We start from the raw sequence: 18438 nt of genomic DNA, 5'->3' as shown, positions 1-18438 counted from the left end.
CAGATAGGGGACATGTTGAGAGAGCAGGCCTTAGGAAACCCACTGGCAAAAATGGATGAGCTTCTCTATCTATTAATTCTTGATCCCTTTAAAAGAAATCAATTTTTCTAATTTTGGGGCACCTTCGGCATAGCTAGAATACCACAATACCCGGCGTTTGAATGTCTTGAATGAGTTCTATTTAGTGACTAACTAAGCCTAAACATCGTCAACAGTGTTGCACAAGTTCACCAATCACTGCATGGTTTTTAACACGTCGTATCTTTAAATTGTAGGCACAAGTACAAGATGCAGACAAATCAGAAGTCCCCAGTCAGGATGCTTCAGTTCCCAAAAGTATTCACGTGTCCGAGGCGTTAGAAGAAAAAGAAGAAGAAGAACCACTTGGTGCTACGATGAATAATATTTTCACTGAGATTGAAAAGATGTCTAAGACACGACCAAATAGCCTGCTGATTGAGGTACTACTCAGAGCTGCTATATTTGTGTAATTGGTGGATCGACAAGACCACCCAACTAATATTACACGTATGCAATCCGATCACTTTCAGAGTCAGCCACGTAACCCTGCCTCTATGTTTTTTGTGACCACAGAGCAGGCCTTATGTAGATCCTCTGGACATTCTCAACACCTCTGATGCCGACCTTGAGGCCCAGTTGAACAGATTGGCGTTCTGTATACTGAGCTGCCGTAACTGTCCTGCAGTGCTCAACCCCACAGATATGGCCAAACAAGTAGAAGAGGCTGAGGTGAGTTAGCAAGAAAGTCTTTTTTTTTAATTCACATACTTGGACGTGGTCTCTAAATGAAACGTTTTATTGATCAGTCTTGCAGGCAGAGTGCTCAGAAGCAAGTTTCCTCAATCTCAAAGCAAGATCACGTTAACGGTGATGTTAGCGCTCTTGCCGCTGGCTCATCCAACGACCCTGAGTCTATGCAGCGACTGAGCTGCCAGTGGACAGAGGCATTGTGGGATGCATCTGGCACTGTATACACCAAGGAGGCACAATTGCAGCTGGTGATTGACTATGACAGACAAATGGAGAAAGCCAAAGCTACTCTTGAGAAACTGGCAAGTGAACTGGACTCCTTGAAAATGTAAGTATTCGAGAAGCGCTTTAGTTGCTTTCTATATAATGTTATGTATTCACTCGTACTAGCCTAGCTCTATGCATTCAAACGACAGCTACCAACTGAGACGTATGAAGCTACCTTATCTTTTCTTTTGTTTTATTCTCCATTGGAATTCACCTTCATTACATCATTTCATTTTGGCCCAAACATTACTGAACTTCCTAATTGTTTTCTCCTTTCGTACCGTACATCTGAAGGTGTCCGGTCGAAAGCAGCTTTGTTGAGGAGCAGAGACTGCGCTCCTTCCTGAGGACTATGGAACAGGAGAGGACGGTTCTTGGAGAGCTGATCCAAATACATTCCCAGCTATCACCGCACCTCAGCCAGCCTGAGGGAGCAGCAGCACAGTCGCAACAGAGCATCTTTCAGTGCGAATGGAAGGCGCTGCAGAGATCTGCTGAGAGAACCTTGCATAATGTCAGCGCTTACACCAGAGAGAGTTTCGACCTTCTAGAGGATATCGATACCTTAAAAGATCATATGGAGAACTTCCATAAGATCTTGGGATCACCTCGGATTTCGTCTGCTGGTTGGGATGGCAAGAGAGCGCAAGAGACGATTAAACTCTGCGCTGAGCTCACAGCTGCCAAACAAAGATATTCTGATCTCCAGCAAAGCTTTGAAGCTTTCTCCCAAGGATGTCATTTCGTCAGTGAGGTGTATAACATACAGCGGGGCTTATGGAGTATCAAAGATCACCTGGATCTGATTGGTGAGGAGTTGGCTTTTTCAATCCCGACCAGCAACAGCCCAGCTATGGTCAGAATCATCAACGTGATAACGGAAGCCCTAGCTTGGGCCAAGAAGACGGAGTACGACATTAATAATAGGCAAAGGAAGGTTTCTCTGCTTCCAGAAGAAGTCCATCGACAAATCAAGGATTTGAAGAAGCTGCATTCAGAGGTGACCTCTAAGCAGATACAGTTAACCACTCTGACCGAGGAGGTAACCGAGTTGATCCCGGATCTTGACGAGCCGGATGTTCCTGTGGTCACTTCCTTTTTGGAACTGTTGGCAGGTTTGTCGAAATCGACAGCAGAAAAACTAGCCACTGCTATGGAAGAAATACAGTTGAGTCTTCAGACTCGGGAGAAGATTTCGGAGCAGATAGCTGATGTGGATTCCTGGATTCTGCGCCACCTCCATAAGGAATCTCTGATCCGAGAGGATTTCCAAAGCTTGAGCGCAGCAGATCTCGATCGAAGGTTACGGCAGAGTCAGGATACACTCGGTGAGGCGGAAAAACACTCCGGGATCGTGGAGGCTTTGCTGATGAAGAGTAAAGACATTACCTCTGAGCTTAGTATCTCTGAGAACGCATGGCTGTATGAGAAACTCACCAAGCTTGAGGAAGATATAAAGGGCGTCATCAGTTATGAGAAATCCTCCATCCTGGAGATAACAGATATATTACAGACCCAGGAGTCATCAGAACAGAAAATGGCTTCTTTGGAGCAGAAACTGAGAGAGATAATGATGGACATGAATGGACACACATTTCCCATCACTAAGGACACTCTGTCTGCCATTGAGCCAATCAAACGCGTGCTCGTAGAGCACAAGTTTCAGCTTGAACAAATAAACACCTCTGCAGAAGGCAAGAGGAGAGAGCTGCTATGTGTGATCTCTGAGCTTCATCATAAAATGAAGGCTTTTCATATTAAATCTCAAATCCACGAAAGGTTCCTCAGCCTCAAGCAGCGTGCGGAGGATCTTCGGGAAAACGTCGAGGTCTACGTCCCAAAGACGAAAGATGAAAGCATTGGCAAAGAGGAACGCTATAAGATCTGTCAGTCTCTTCTTATCCAGATTCCTCTAATCAAACTTATGTACAAGGAGGCCTCGGATGAGCTTACAAACATCTCAAAGGACCTTTATCCGTCTCAGCTAACTACCGAACAAGAGAGGCTCAAACAAAACCTTGACAGTCTTAACGCTTGGGAGACGGCTATCCGAAATAACCTTCACATTGTGGAATGGGACATTCTGAAAGAAATAAATTACCTCTCGGAGCAAAGAGTGGTACGCCGTTTCCTCAAAGAGGTTAATCAGGTGCTGGAGAAGACTTATGAGGTGGAGTCTAACCAGGGAGCCGTTGAAGACGAGCTCAGAAAGTTCCTTAAAGTTAAGAAGAACATCGAAGCTAGAATGCAGGTTCTGGAGGTTTTGGAAATCAGAAACGGACACCAGCAGGGCTCTCGACATGCTAAGGACATTGCAGACTTGGCTAAAATGGTCTTAGACAACTGTGAACGAAGATTAGTAAGTAAGAACTGTACAGAATCCAAACTATACGAATTTGAAATATGAATTGTAAGTTAATTTTCACGTTCTCTTCCTAGGTGGACCTGTCCAAAGCAAAGGAGTCGTTGAAAAACTATTCTAGAGGAGTCAGAAGTGCCGGTGAGTTCCTCCAGAGGACTGAATCCGTTCTTCTCCCGTCTCTCTGCTCACCGAGGAGCTGTTCAGAAAGGCTGAAGGACGTCCAACACGCCCTGTTAACTTCGCACAAAGAGTTCCAATCCCATCTTGCCGAAATTCAGACTCTTGCGCCCTTCAGTCCCTTATTTTCGGTGCAGAAGGTTGAAGAATTACAAGTTAAGATTCTAGGTTGCCTCTTGGTTCGGATGTCCACTCTTAAAGCCCAGGCCCAGCTGAGACTGGAAGCTTTAGAGAGGTACGTAGTCATTGAAACGGTTCTTTTTTTTTTTTTGTCCTCGATCAGTAGTTTATACAGTTATTGTAATTGTTCCCGCCTCCCTAAGGTGTGTAAACAGCCAGAGAAACACCCGTGTGCGCTACGAAGAGCTGTGCCGACGTGTCCGGGACTCGGAAACAACCCTGGCGGAGTGCGCCTCTAAAAAAATCACCTCTCAGACGGACTGCCGTGACCAGCAAGAGAAACTTAGAGTAAGGAAAGTGTTTACGGCATGCATCCTGTAGGTAAGGTATTATTTTGGTGTTAAAAAGCAAACGAGTTTTATCCCCTTGGTTGTTCAGACACTGGTTAAAGAGATCGACACCCTGCCTGGCAAACTGGATGAGCTGAGAGAGTGGTGTCCAGTACAGGGTTGCCGTGGCAACAGGGACGATGCTGTAAACTCGCTCTGGGGTCAGGCGGCCAGACTGCGGCAATGCGCCAGAGATCTGCTCGCACACTCGGTGTGGAGGGGAGAGGAATGGATACGCATCGGGAAGAGTGTAAGTTACATCGCATCTCGACCGGCTTTAATGTGATTTGATACAAGGAAGTTACAAATGTATCCCCCTTCTCCTAAGCCTTAGCCTTTGGAATATTTGTATAGTATACGGTGTTCATAACAATATGCACAGTCATGTGAAAAAAACAAGTACACCTCATGGAGATTGTTGATTTTTAAAAAAAAAAATTTTTTTAATGTATTCGGGCAAGCAAACATTTGACCCTCTTTGAAACAATGCCTATTAATAAAGGTGGTACATTCTATCAAAGGTTTGTTCGACTAAATATGTCAAAAAAGCCGAACATTTTCATTGGGTTTACTTATTTTTTCACACGACTGTATATAAGTTCATAAACTTGTTACTGCAATATATTTATTGACATTATACAAAATATATGGCAAAAACCTTTTAAACCGGGTGCCCTGCACGTGACAAGCGGGTAAAATTAACTATAATATCGTGGCCACGAATTAAGAATTCGTTCCCACATTTTATTAATTCGCATTTACGTAAAACAAGGACCAATAACGAGTTTGCCTGTGAGCTTGTACGCTGGATTTTTGCCTCACAGATGGAGGAAGCATCGTCTGTCCTGGAGCAGATGGAGGCTGAGTTGCCAGAGAGCAGCAGAGAGAAGGCTACTGCTGAGGAGCTTCAGGAACTGCTGCAGTTCTGGTCACCATACCAGGACAGACTGGACTGCGAGCATCGAGCTCTGTCTGCACTGGAACTGCGAGTCGCTAGGCTTCTGAGAGTCCCCTCCCACTTGGAACAAGCCCCGCCCATTCCACTGTGCCAGGAGCTGCAAACCATGCAAGAGCGCTATCACAGGTTAGAGGTCTCCATCCATTTTATGTGTTGTTAATAATATTATCGGATTTATTCACCGCACGGTTGGTTTACTCGTTGTAGAGCGGTAGAAATATTTTTTCACGTCCTGCGAAGTTCATGTCGTGAAATTACTGCCACTCTGGGCTTAACGGTCAAAACTGGGTCAGATTCGGACCTCGTTATTACATTCCAGAGGGAACAAACGAGGACTCGGTTGCAGTTAGTGTGGCTGTGTAAGTATGGGTTTGTGTCTTTCTTTTTTTTTAATGTTTTTAATTTCAATGTAAATTCTGTTTTTATCCAAAATGATGATGCTGTTCTTCTCTACATACTCTATTATCTGTTTTGAAACATTCTGATATGTACGCTTTTAGGATGAGGGTTCTGATGTGTGGTATATTACCCCTACACAAAGGGAGAGGTGCTAACGTATGGTTTAGATTTATTACTTGCTAGGCGATACGGGAGACACCTGAAAACCTGATTTTTTCAGTTAAAGCACTGGTTGGAGCAAACATCAGTAATATTTTCCTTGAGGAAAAAAATTGATTCACTGAAGGGGAAAGGACGAGGGGGGCTAAAAAAGATGTGCATTTGCGTCACTTCATGCCGACTTTATCTCTGTGACAGGTTTTTTTTTTGGAAGATTCAATAGTGTCGAACTTGAGCCAGTAGAAACCAGTTGGGTTTGGCTGTGGTTACTTTGGTTGGTAAAAAAAATTAGTTACTTTGGTTTTCTTTACTGTCTTGCCCACTAGGACAATAGTAACGCATGCACCAAACTCAAATGCACGCACCAAGCTCCAGTCACACTGCCAAATTTAGCCAGGTGTGTTCTGAGAGAATCTTCCCAGGTATTGAAAAACCTTTGACCTTTACGTCTTGCAGACTAAAGTCCAGGAGTACCCAGGGCCGTAAGGTAGTTCAGGCGGAGATGGAAGAGAGGACGAAGGTGTGTGAGGAGCTGCAGGGGATCCGGAAATGGCTCGTAGCTGCAGGGACTGTGCTGTCAGAGCTGGAGCAAGCGCCCGGCACAGAACGGCTCCAGGTGGGTTTATCTCCAAAAAAAAAAAAAAAAAAGCTGTTAGCAGCAGTTGAATGAGTAATAAAGTAAGGCCATCTGTTAGGTTGGCAACTTCCATCTTTTCCGGTGTTACCTGGAATAACGCTACTGAGGAGAGACGGAAGTGGGCACAATGTTTTGTTTTTTTCTTTAAAAAAAAAGAAAAAAAAAAGCTAGCACCCAATATCCAGAAGTTGGGGTTAGAATATCCTAAATCTGCTATAATTTACTTCTTTTTCATTGTTGCTGTACTCTAAAGATTTGCACTTCACAAAAAAACAGGCCCAAGTCTCACCCTTACTTCACCTGTATACTGTAGGACTCTTATTCACTCGTATCTGCTCACACTGAATGTTTTGAATCTGGCTTCTTCCTTGTGTCATCTCAGGACGGTTTTTCTGTAAAGCTGCTTCCTAGCGATATCTAAGCACTGAACAGGTAAAACCGAATTGAAAGGAACATTCATACTGCTTCTGACATTTAGCTTGTTTGGAGACGTGCTCCTGGAAGCCATCGTCGCAGTTAGTTTTACGTTTCACGGTTTCAGTAATGGCCGAGGCGTTGTTTGGTCTGAGTAGGGCTTGCTTGTTTTCAAGTAAAGGTTATTCTGACTCTTAGGCTGCATGCCAGCTCTGGTCACGATGATCACCTCACCGGCAGCAGAAATACGCAACTTTGTATTTAATTTCCTTGCGTTTCTTCCCCCTACTCACGTCTCAGTCCTCTCTGTCTCGCTGTCTGTCACAGTTTCGTTCCCAGTCTATCCCCCTCTCAAAGTTCCTTCCTAAGTCCCACAGGCTAAACAGCCTGGTCGTTATGTTCTCACTGTTCCCTTCATGTGCACCAAGAATGAGCCGTTACAAATATTAGAGATCGGTATCCACACACACACTATCTCCCACACCTTTGTGTTTTACCTTACAAGCGGATTTTCAAGCCTGACCCTAAGGCCGAGAGTGATGTCGTCATCCTTACACACGTCCAAACGGATCTAACGTACACTTGACGTGTCTTTTATCATTCATGGCCGAAAATCCGCCATGGGAATACAGTGATATAACCGTTTGTGTCTCGTATCCTTTATTTCCGACTCGGACTCAGATAACTCATTACAATATGAATAGAGGGAGCCGAGTATTATCTGCTGCCCGGGGGCTGAAAGGTGAAGCGGGTTGATGCTTAGCAGCGCAGAGAAAGGGAAACGCAGAGCGGTTTAGAGTACACTGCGTGGGATTCATTCCTGTGGAGGGTCTGCAAGGAAAACTGTAAACGGCTAAGCGGCTAAACCGGTAAGACGCACCAGCACAGACTGAGATTAGATGATCTTCAACGGTTAAATGAAGGATGAAAAATTGCAGTGCTGTTTGTTTCAGACTTAATTTTGACTTATTTCGCCAGATCTGTCATTAAATATGTTTGCAGCATCCTAACCTTTTTGTTTCCTCGATATCATCCGTGCAGGTTTTTTTTTTTCTTTCTAAATTACACTATGATTGAACCGGTAATTTTTGGTTTGTTTCTCTACCCACACTGGTATAAATATTACTACATTACATCTAGAGCTGGATTTCTGTAGAGCTTCCCGAGTGGCATAACACAAATTGTCAGGCGAATGCGTGTTCGAATCCCAACCAGGACGCAGGTGCCCAAGAGAGCCAAATTGGCCGTGCTCTCTGAGTGGGAGGGGCATACTGTCTCTCTTTCAATCACGGGCGTCTGTGAGCTCATGTATGTGGAAGAGGGTAGCTAGCACTTCCTTCAGAGTATGTTGCATTGCCCTGTGACTCAGCATGTGCAACAGTTTGTAAAGATGCAGTTGTGTGGCTTTACGTGACCCAGAGGAAGCACCATTCCCAGCTGGTAGCTGTCGTATGATAGGGGAAAGTCGGCTGGTGCGTGGGAATCGGCCAAGACCAAGTTGAGAAGATGGAGGGGGAAGCGAAGCTATATACAAATAAAATTAAGTCGAATAGTAACGTAGAAAACACGTCCCACATGTACTGTCTGCATGTCGGATTATGAAATCATGTGTATATAATTATGTCTGTGTCAGAACTGAAAACAAGGCCTGATTTCAAGAAAAAAATAGAATAGTGATCGCGGTGCAGTTGGATTTAGCCTTTGATTCTAACGCGAGTGATGCAACAGCGCTTTAGTCCTTTATTTGTCCAGTTCTCTCATCTGTACACTCTGCTCAGACAGATCAGCTTCCAAAGATTCAGCGTGTCGTCTCGTAGATCATTCAATTAATAATGACCGAAATAAATAAATAGATCCTGTCCTTGTCCCTGTAGGAGCTTCATTCCGAACTGTGTACCCAGAAGGCTTTGCTGCAGCGCATCATGGAGGGCCTTAGGATGAAATATTCAGATATGTACACTCTGGTTCCCGTGGAGATAGACGGCCCACTACAGGAAGTCTCTCTCTCACTACAGGAAGTGGTAAAGCAGGTGTGGAGTATTTACAAACCTTAATTTATTTATTTATTTATTTTCATATCGGTGTGTCCATATCTCATCTGTATGCTTGGAGTGAAGTCAATTTACTTTTGCGTTACTTTACATTATTACTTTAAGTAACAATTAGTTAATTTACTTTAAGTAACAAGACACGTATCTTGATAAGCCTTTGAAACTTTGAAAGGTCACTGAAGTTCTCTAATGTTGTTTTTCGTGACTGCTGAATTAGAGGCAGGGGCTTCTCACTCATAAACAGGCAGGTCCTTGTACCTGCTGTCACACACACACACACACACACACACACACACACACACAGACACTAGATGTGTTAGATTAGCCACCTGCAGCTTGTACGCTCCATCGTGCTCATTATGGCTTGGACCTCCTGCAGTTCATGCTACTAGTGGCTGTGTGTGTGTCTGTGTGTGTGTGTGTGTGTGTGTGTGTGTGTGTGAGAGAGTTACTCCTTATCTCTGCACTTCCACCACCTGTTGCCCTACTAAATTAGTAGAAAATGGGTCTCCAGGGAAAATTTGAAGCTTTTAAATCCAGCCTTGCCTGAGTCGAGTTCAGAAATGTAATCCTCATATACGACACGAGGAACATAATCATTGTAACTATGTATCTTTACTTTTAAATCTCATTCTATTTATTGAATTATTTACCCTAATTACCAAACAACCTGCTTTACGATGAATATAAATAATAAGACTGGAGGAAAAAGGGTTAATTCCACACCTGGCTTTGAGGAAACTATGTGATGAAAAATGTTGCATTTGAATATTTTATTTTTTACCTACATACATACGTTTTTACTGATCACCCCCCCTCCCTCTGCCAGGTGGAGGTGGCCGTGCAGAAGAGCGGGCCGTTACACAGGCTAGATGCTCAACTTTCAGAGATCAACACAGGTCTGGATGGCGTACAGGGCAGACTAAATAAAAAGTGTCCTAACGTCGCTGAAGCCGAGAGCGTACAGAAGGTTCGACTCACTCACTGGGACTGCGGAGAGATTTCAGACACACACACATATACACTCACACTCCACAATTCATCATAATTTAATCACAATCAGGTTGAGATTAGATGTCAGTGTTTATTGACTCATTATATCGCAACTTCCTGTCCGAATAATATCTATAATAATAAAGTCTAAATATAGTTATATGTCATTTTGATCCAACGGCATGTAATGCACAATATGAGTTTAGTTAAAAGTGCAAAGTATTTTGTTCCTAAATCAGCTGAATATTTGTGATAAATAATCATGATTTTAAAACTGAGAAAACCTTCTGCTGCTGTTATTTTAACCGTTGTCATGCAGTCCTGGCATAAAGAGCACTTTGTCGTTTTTATTCCAGATCTGTCAGTATATAGAGAGGAGGTCCTGCATTCAGAATGATTCAAAGTCAAATAGATGAATATCTTTAAGGCGCTGTTCCAGTACTGCTTATAACATGCTTGAATCACTTGTTGCTTTTTTTCTGACTTCGCTACCCTAGGGTGAAGTAGTTACGCAATTAAACACTTAAAAACACAAGGCTAGTCTAGTGATTGTAATTTGCTGTGCTTGAACACGCGTATCTTCTCCTGTAGCGTGTGTGGGACGAGTTGGACGGCTTACGTTCGCGTCTCGCAGCGGTCGAGGTGGAGCTCCAGGCCTTCAGTGAGGGGAAACCGGAGGAGGCGCAGGCTCTCGCGGAGAAACTTTCTCAGACCCAGCTACTGCACACACGCCTTTCCAAACAAGCCGAGGACAGAACAGCCTTCCTCAACAAGGCACGGCTGATATGAGTTTACATTTACAGTATTCAACAGACACTCTTATCCAGCCTGACTCACAGAAGTACACATTAGTTGTTGTTTTTTTAAAACTAGTGTGAGTACTAATGTACTCAGTATCAGGTGTCAATTGTGAAGTACCTGATTTTTGTGTGTGTGTGTGTGTTATCATTTGAATTAGACCAACAACAAAAAAAAATAGTGTAGCAACATTAAATAAAAAATGAGCTAATTCTATATGAACTGTACATTCATGTTTGTTCCATTTCTATGTTGTTAAAGACCCCTAAAACAGCAACAACAAAAAAATAGACCAGATAACACAGTAACCCCGATACAATAAACAGTGAGGGGAAAAAAAATGAATAAAAAGTAAAAACCGAAAGCTTGGCCGACCCGTTCGGTGTCTGTTGCTCGGTACAACAGCGGTTTCTTTCTTTTCCAGGACGTTCCAGATTGTTCTATTTGCTATACCCGACGTTTGTGAAAAGCCTCTGATTGATTTTCCCCTCTTTTCTCAGCTTCGGAACGGCTCGCTATTCTCCCGTAGACAGCTCTCTGATCTTCATGTTGGTTTATCCTTTTTAACAACGAATGCCGTCTGTACGGCTGAAACTGAAGGCTCAGACCGAGAGTAGATGTTCAGAGCTGTTTAGTATTTAAACAATCAATCTACCAGGGCACACCTGGGTAACAAGAAACACCTGTCAGTCACGTGTTCCAGTGTTTTTGCTCGCCTTAAAAATTCCGATCTGGTACAAAGCTGAAAACTCTCGTATTCATCTTTTGATCTGCAACTCAGATGTTTTCAGTCTACAGCAAATAGAAACAAATTGACCTGGCCGTTCCAATAGTTTCGGAGGGAACTGTACGTATAATGCACACTGGTTTTTATTCTGATCTTGGTGTGTTTTCCTGTGTGTGTGTGTGTAGATACATGGTTGGCTGCAGGAGCATGAGGAGATGGTGAAAGGATCTGAGAGCTGGATTACTGAATCTCAGTCATGGTTGACCGCACCATACACCTACACTACTGCGAAATGTCTGGACAGCCATGCTAACGCGCTGCAGGTGAAGCACTGGATGCGCTACTATACTTTGTAATCCTAACAGATTATGAAAGGACTGGGTCTTCTACACCTTCGCAGTTTAACGCTCATTTGTAGATTTTTTTTTCGAGATTAAAGAACACACTAATGACTGGGAGATATCTACAAACAGACACACATCCCACGTTACCATTTTTACTTTGTAGCATCTCACGACTCTGTTAAACACACAAGTAACTGTTACTGACAAATAACATGATGTGCTGGATCAAGTGCTATTTTATAGCCTGCCGAATAATGGTTATTTTATGATCATATAATGATGATATATATTTATTTAATAATGATTAATAATGAGGGTCTTAAATTAATGTTATAATTACAACTAGGACTATTCATAAAGCTATATATATATATGTATTGTATTGCAATATACTAGACTCAATGCTCGCTACCTTCTGACTCATTTATCATCGTTTTAATCTTAAATTATTTTTTTTTTAACAATTTCCATTATCGGTCCGCATTTCCTATCCCATGCAGGATTTCAGAACTGACAATGCTACATCCTGTAGCTATACCATGACTGTTAAAATTCTAGCAACCCCACACAGTTATAATATGCCAAGCTTCCATTTTATTTGTTATTAATTAGCCATAATGTCCTTTTGCAGTTGGTTCTTGACGACTCGGAGCAGATTCGCCGGACTTTGCAGGGATTTGAGAGCGCGTTGAAGGAGATGGCGAGTGTGTGTGATGTGAGCGGGCTTCAGCAGGAGCTGTGTGAAGCGGACCGGCACGTGGCGGACATGCAGAGCGGCCTGCTGGAGCCTCTAAAAACGTTAGAGCATGCTGCAGCTGTGAGTTTCAGAGCAGCAGAGGGTCTTTAATATAGATAGAATTAAGTGCACTTTAGTTTAACTGTTAGTTTAGCACTGCGCAAAGTGCATTCCAGAAGCATTAGTAACCCACAATGTCAGAAATACACACACTGTTTAAGCTAAACTGTACTATAAGCTTCCCTTGCTTGCTATCTACAGGCTTCATACGGTTAATGTATATTTTTTCCTCATATGATGTGTGTAAAGCTCTGCTGCCGTACTTCCTCCACAGGAAGTGGATGCCATGGAGTCTGAGCTGAGGATCATGGAGAAGGACGTGACTGAGCTCAGATCAGCGCTCACCTCAAAGCAAGGCATCAGCCAGGACAAATTCAGGGTGTGTGGGTGTTTTTAAGTTTGTTATTATAGAAGGCTTTTCCTGTTGAAATGAAAAGTGCACAATCACCATTTCAGTATCTGTATTTATTTTAATTTATTTTAATCAGGCTGCTGAAAACAGGATCGAGCTGATGAAGAGGACAGTGGACGAACTGAAGAGCTGCAAGGCCGGACTGCGTTTGCCAGAAGGAGCAGAAAACACACTCGCCGTGTTCAGTAACGCTGACTCGCTACTGAATAAACTGTTGGAGCTAGAGCAGGTAAGCACACACTGACACACACGTACATACACACCTCCCGATTTTGTGATCTGTGGGTCAGCGAGGGTGTGGTCCAAAGAGTGTGGGATGTTAGAAGAATTTTTCGTGGCCAGAAACCTGCCTGCTTTCACAGAAAGGTCTAAATTGACTGATATGGCGAATTTCAGCGAGTTGAGGATTCTGAAGCTTGTGCCCAGAGAAGTGCACACATGCACACAGTGTCCCTCTCCACTAAGGTTTAACTTTGCGGTGATTCGCCGTTTCTCCTACTAGCTGGCGCTGGAGCACGCCGTTGTGGTATCAGAGCCGTGCGAGACGTCCTCCGCGCTCCGCGTTCCTCCTACCATCACAGAAGAAGAGCCTCAGGTACCAACACAGGGGTTACGCTTCCTTAGTACAGAGTAAATAAAGAATAAAACGTAACTCGGGAGTGATATTAAAATTTTAGGTTCTTCGATCGTTTAAAAAAAAAAAAAAAAAAAAATTCAGGAAATGCATCTTTGGTTTAATTTTTTAACGTTTTTTATTTTAAAAAGAAAAAGAACCTAACTGAATAAATAAATGGGGGGGGGGGAGTGTTCTAATAATTATAGACTTTTGATCATTAAAAATAAGTTGTTTTTTTTTAAGGTTTGTTATTTTTGTTTGAAGAACTAACTGTTTAATTTTTTATTATTGGTTATTTTCATTTTATTTAAAGAACTCGAGAGTGAAATCAGATCAATGTATATATAAAATGTATAACCTGTGTGTATATATAATGCATAATGTATAGAACAAACTAAGTACAGAATGAAAAATAACTAAACTGTGATTATAATTCAGTATTATTTCAGTATTTAAAAGATTTATATGTGCAGGAAGATTTTTAAAAAATCGCCTTGTCATTTAATTTACCTCAAGAAAGAACCAAATTAAACAAATTAGTATTAAGTGTAGCACAGACTGAATAAAGAATAAAAAAATACGTGATTGCACATGATAAATAATTATGATAATAATTACAGTAAATCATCATAATTACACATTTTTTGACAATTAAAAATATCTGTGTATGTGCAGAAAAAAGTCATTTATTTCAAGAACAAATAAAAAGAACAAAGGTGTGTGTGTGTGTGTGTGTGTTTAGGACAGTGTTTTGGATCAGGGGCAGGTGGAGATCGCCCGCATTACGGAGGACGTGTTGACGCGATCTGGAGCCATGCTGATGACCATAACGGAAGCGACGCTGGAGCAGAGACTCGAATCACCAGCCCACACACAGGTTACAACACACACACACACCTTGACATACAAATTTGCATTAAATCAGATGAATTGTCAACAGTGTCTGCTTTTATCTGCTTTTAAATGTGTTAGTATTGTGCATATACAGGTGGGTGTGTTCATATTGTATGGTAATGTTAAGGTTAATTATATTAACTGTAGTGTGTGTGTGTGTGTGTAACATTTAATTTCAAATCTAACACATCCAACACTTATATTTAAGATAAACACAAAACAGCTCATATCCGGTTTTACTGACTTTTATTTAAAAGGGCATTTTATATTAAAAAGTTAACTTTACTCCTTAAATACTGATCCCGATCCAGTGTTCGATCATATCACGTATCACCCAAGCATTTTTAATCTTTATCCGAGATATTCACACTCTCATATCTTTTTCGATACCTGATAACTCACCATCTCATTAATCACCATCTTCAAACAGGATGTACACCAACCAGTCAAAAGTTTAGGCACACTCATCCTTTATTTTTATTATTTCCCCCACATTTTAGAATAATACTAAAGTCATCAAAACTCTGTAGTAATACAAATGGGACTATGGGAATTATGTTGTGATAAAAAAAAAAAAGAATCCAAAACAAAGCAAAAAGTAATTTAATATTTTAGCATCTTTAAAGTAGGCCCCCCTTTTTTGCAGAGAATTTCCAGGAATGTATTCTTGGCGTTTTTCTCGCGCGATTTCTTGAGGAATTTCCCTGAGATGATTTTTAAACAGTATTAAAGGAGTTCACACCGATATCAAACGTTTAATCACACACCTTCAGGTCAAAATGGTCTGACGATCATGAGAATCATTTCAGTCGAGTGTCTGCAAACTTTTGACCCGTAGTGTACTTTGGGATGAAAGTGAAATGTGTGAGAATCTCATGAGGAATTCCTCCTGGGAAAAACCCCCCAAAACAAAACGATGCCCTAATATGAATAGAGGAGCATCTCAGAAGGATTTCGGTTTGTGTTGAGTTTCCTAGGTTTTAATTTAAAAAACCTGTATAAAAACAAGCACAGGGTGTTCTTGTTGTTCTTGTATGTCTGTGTACTGTATGTGTGTGTTTAACATGACAGCAGCTAGGGTGTGATGAAGAGGAGGAGGAGGAGGAGCAGGAGGAAATATATGTGGATGTAAGAGAAGACATTGACGATGATTGCTATGAAGATGCAAGGGAAGACAGTGCAGGGGTGAGAGGATCTCCTGGCGCTGCAGGCTGTGAGAGAGCGATGAGTTGTAACATGGAGGTAAAAGATGGATTCTCCAGGAGGAAAGAAAATAATCCTCTTCCATTTCTCCTCACCCGTTCGTTCTCCTTCCGTGTCTCCTCTCAACGCCGCTTCTTCATCGCCTTACGATTCTTTATCCCGTATTCCTCATCACGCATTTCTCCATCCAGAGCACCGTCTCGCTCTAGACCACTTCCTGTCTTCTGTCTTTATTGCTGTTGTCACTAATAAAGAGCAACTAACCGATTTCCTGCGGACTAACCGAGAAAGTTAGAACGTTTAAACGATCAAAATCTATGATCAGTTGTTTAACATTTATACTTCTAAGACTGTGAAATTGTTCTTTTGTAATGGGACTTTCTAGAATTAGGGTTTTTTGGTTGTTGTTGTTGTTTGTTTGTTTGTTTGTTTGTTTTTAAACACTTAAACGTGACACTTTTAGCCTTTTGAAAGATTATAATGATAGGATCCAAAACCATGAATATGAAGAACCTGCCTTTAATCATGTTTAAGACGTAACGTCTCCCCATACCTTTAAATGTTCACAGGAAGAAAGAGAGATATTAATAATTGATGCATTATCCAAGTGAACATTCTGGATTAAAAACAAACAACAACAAAAAAGGTTTATTGTTATATATTAAGTTTATTATTGGTGTAATTTAGTCTTTGGCTAAACCGCATCCTTTCCACTGCTTATGTTGCCTAGCTGTATTACGCAGTTGCTAGCATGATATTTAACTAGCATTTAATCACGATTAATAAAAGAAGAAGAAATGCAGGTTTTTCATGCGTGCACCGATTCTGGTGGTGATTTTGCGTCTGGGTAAAATTATATTATCAACCCAACCTTAAGGGGTCGCGATCTGGACATCAGTCAAAAGATTAGTCATCTCTGTTTGCTTCGGTCCATCCTTTTCCGTTCGACTTTATTCGCTGGAGTTCACCTCTTCTTTCTCGCTCTTCATCACGTCTTCTCGTGTCTCCTCTGCTTGGATCTGGTGTTTTATTTTTGTTTAATGTTTGCTCACTTAATGCCAGCTTTCTTAACAGAAATGGGGGTTTTTTTTGGGTCCTTTCACATTTGGAAGCACAGATTTGAGATTTTTTGGTTTTCTGCGCTACCCGTGTGCATGTGTTTTCTCTTCCGCCTGTAGGTGGCGCCGTAGTCACACTCTCGGCGTCATCCTCTGTCTCGGTGACTGCTCACTCCACAGCCCCCCCCCCCCCCCCCCCCCCCCCCCACACACACACACCCCCCACCCTCACGGTTGCAGTGTGTACTCGAGAGCTTTGAAATGCACATGCAAATAAAGCTCGTGTATATTTGCCCACCGAGCCTGCTGGGTTTTTAACCCTTCTCTGAATTAGAAATCCAAACTTCATACTGACTCGTGTTTTATTGCGCAGGGCACAGAGAGCGGAGGACCGACTGCTGCTGCTGACTCGGCAGAGCGGGATAGGAACGAATCGGACACAGAGGTAACCCTTTAAAACCTAAGCATAAAAGTATTCACTTGGGTTTGTCCTTGTATCATTAAAAAAAAAAAAAAAAAAAAGTAGAGTAAAAAATAATTTAACCAATGTGCTGCAAAAGCATCAGGAGTGACAGAACTAAATAATTTCAATAGCTAGTATGACAAATAAATCGATTATAAATAGCGATAAGTATATAGCTATGCTGTACATTATACCTACATAAGCCTTTCATGACGCCTACCATAAGCGTATATAAACACTTACGAAGTCACTTTGCAACAGTTTCCAGATTACTGGCTTTTATTTTGATGCCAAGTTGACATTACTGGTGTCGTGAAGTGCTTGTGTATGTCTAAGTGGGTAAATTTACCTAATTAATGGGGAGAAAAAAGGTCTGGAACGTCATTTGTGTGAGCCATTGCTAATTAATTTCGTGATCATCAAAACCAGCACACGGACAGTTTTAGCGTCGAGTGACGGCTGAGTGGTGTGATGCTTCGTCGTGGACGTAACGCGCGACGGCGGAAAAGAAAACAGAATTCCTTCTGGCCGTGGCTAACTTTTTCCCTGTTGCTTTTTCCAGGCGGGCCAAGGCGAGCGTGTCACCCAGGAGCCGAGCGATCCCGACGCCTCGTCTAAACCGGCGGCCACTGTGAGAACGCAGTCTCCCCCCAGAGAGCTGGTAACCAAAACCCCGTTCGTTAGAGAACTCTCCAAGTCTCCTCCCAGAGGCCAGCAGAAGTGTGTGGTCTCCTAGTGCTAGAGCTCCCGTTTTACGGGACTTCTCGCCCTTCGAGAACTAAACTCGCCTTCTAGAACCTGTACACCTGAAACGTTCTAGAACGAGACTCGCCTTCTAGAACCCGTACACCTGAAACGTTCTAGAACGAGACTCGCCTTCCAGAACCTGTACACCTGAAACGTTCTAGAATTAGGACCCTAATGGCTTTTAAGTGCAGTGCATTTACATGGAGCCTTTGGAAATTCTTTTTTTTTTTTAATTATTTTTTCTCTTTAAATCGGCGGTATTATTAATGACGCTTATGAAAATCGAACAGAGCCAAGGATTTATTTCTGACATGTTTACATCCTGGACATTCTCATAATCTTTTTGTTGGAGTGTTTTATTCCTCTTATACCACAGCAATGTGCCAATGATTTTGATCATTTTTGATCCTCCTAATTTAATGAATGACACCTTGTACTTTTTAAAAAAAATAATTTTTTTAACCCATTTAAAGTTAAATTGTGGCGTATCTGTGAAACTAGCTTATGTTATAGCAGCTATAAAGAGTCGTTCCCTCACCAGCCTTTCTCTTTAACTTAAACAGAGCCCCGACACGGAGACCCCTTCCATACAAACCACTCATTTTCAGCTGCTCTACTCTCAGAGCTACTGTTATAGAAAATTAATCAACACCCTTCTGACCAATCAGAATAGAGCCATCACC

At 42.1% G+C, this 18438-nt stretch overlaps 1 protein-coding gene across 7 annotated transcripts in view; it reads left to right on the top strand.

Annotated features, from left to right (window-relative positions):
* Window positions 1-18438, top strand: part of syne2b (spectrin repeat containing, nuclear envelope 2b) — a 101195-nt gene that overhangs the window by 39175 nt on the left and 43582 nt on the right. For 5 of the 7 annotated variants that reach the window (XM_047154443.2, XM_017463486.3, XM_017463482.3 and 2 more), the window contains exons 56-76: window positions 276-461; window positions 595-750; window positions 828-1099; window positions 1333-3397; window positions 3478-3812; window positions 3901-4045; window positions 4136-4336; window positions 4911-5170; window positions 6059-6218; window positions 8528-8683; window positions 9534-9674; window positions 10289-10471; window positions 11408-11545; window positions 12198-12383; window positions 12637-12741; window positions 12851-13003; window positions 13277-13369; window positions 14133-14267; window positions 15356-15526; window positions 16919-16990; window positions 17571-17669. In XM_047154443.2, coding sequence (XP_047010399.2) covers window positions 276-461; window positions 595-750; window positions 828-1099; window positions 1333-3397; window positions 3478-3812; window positions 3901-4045; window positions 4136-4336; window positions 4911-5170; window positions 6059-6218; window positions 8528-8683; window positions 9534-9674; window positions 10289-10471; window positions 11408-11545; window positions 12198-12383; window positions 12637-12741; window positions 12851-13003; window positions 13277-13369; window positions 14133-14267; window positions 15356-15526; window positions 16919-16990; window positions 17571-17669 — 5412 coding nt within the window. The remainder of the gene's footprint in view (window positions 1-275; window positions 462-594; window positions 751-827; window positions 1100-1332; window positions 3398-3477; window positions 3813-3900; window positions 4046-4135; window positions 4337-4910; window positions 5171-6058; window positions 6219-8527; window positions 8684-9533; window positions 9675-10288; window positions 10472-11407; window positions 11546-12197; window positions 12384-12636; window positions 12742-12850; window positions 13004-13276; window positions 13370-14132; window positions 14268-15355; window positions 15527-16918; window positions 16991-17570; window positions 17670-18438) is intronic. The other 2 variants (XM_047154441.2, XM_047154444.2) reach the window with 2 other exon arrangements.

Source organism: Ictalurus punctatus, chromosome 3, assembly GCF_001660625.3.
Source record: "Ictalurus punctatus breed USDA103 chromosome 3, Coco_2.0, whole genome shotgun sequence".
Lineage (NCBI taxonomy): Eukaryota > Metazoa > Chordata > Actinopteri > Siluriformes > Ictaluridae > Ictalurus > Ictalurus punctatus.
Note: the sequence above shows the minus strand (reverse complement) of the source record. Positions and strands in the feature narration are given on the sequence as shown.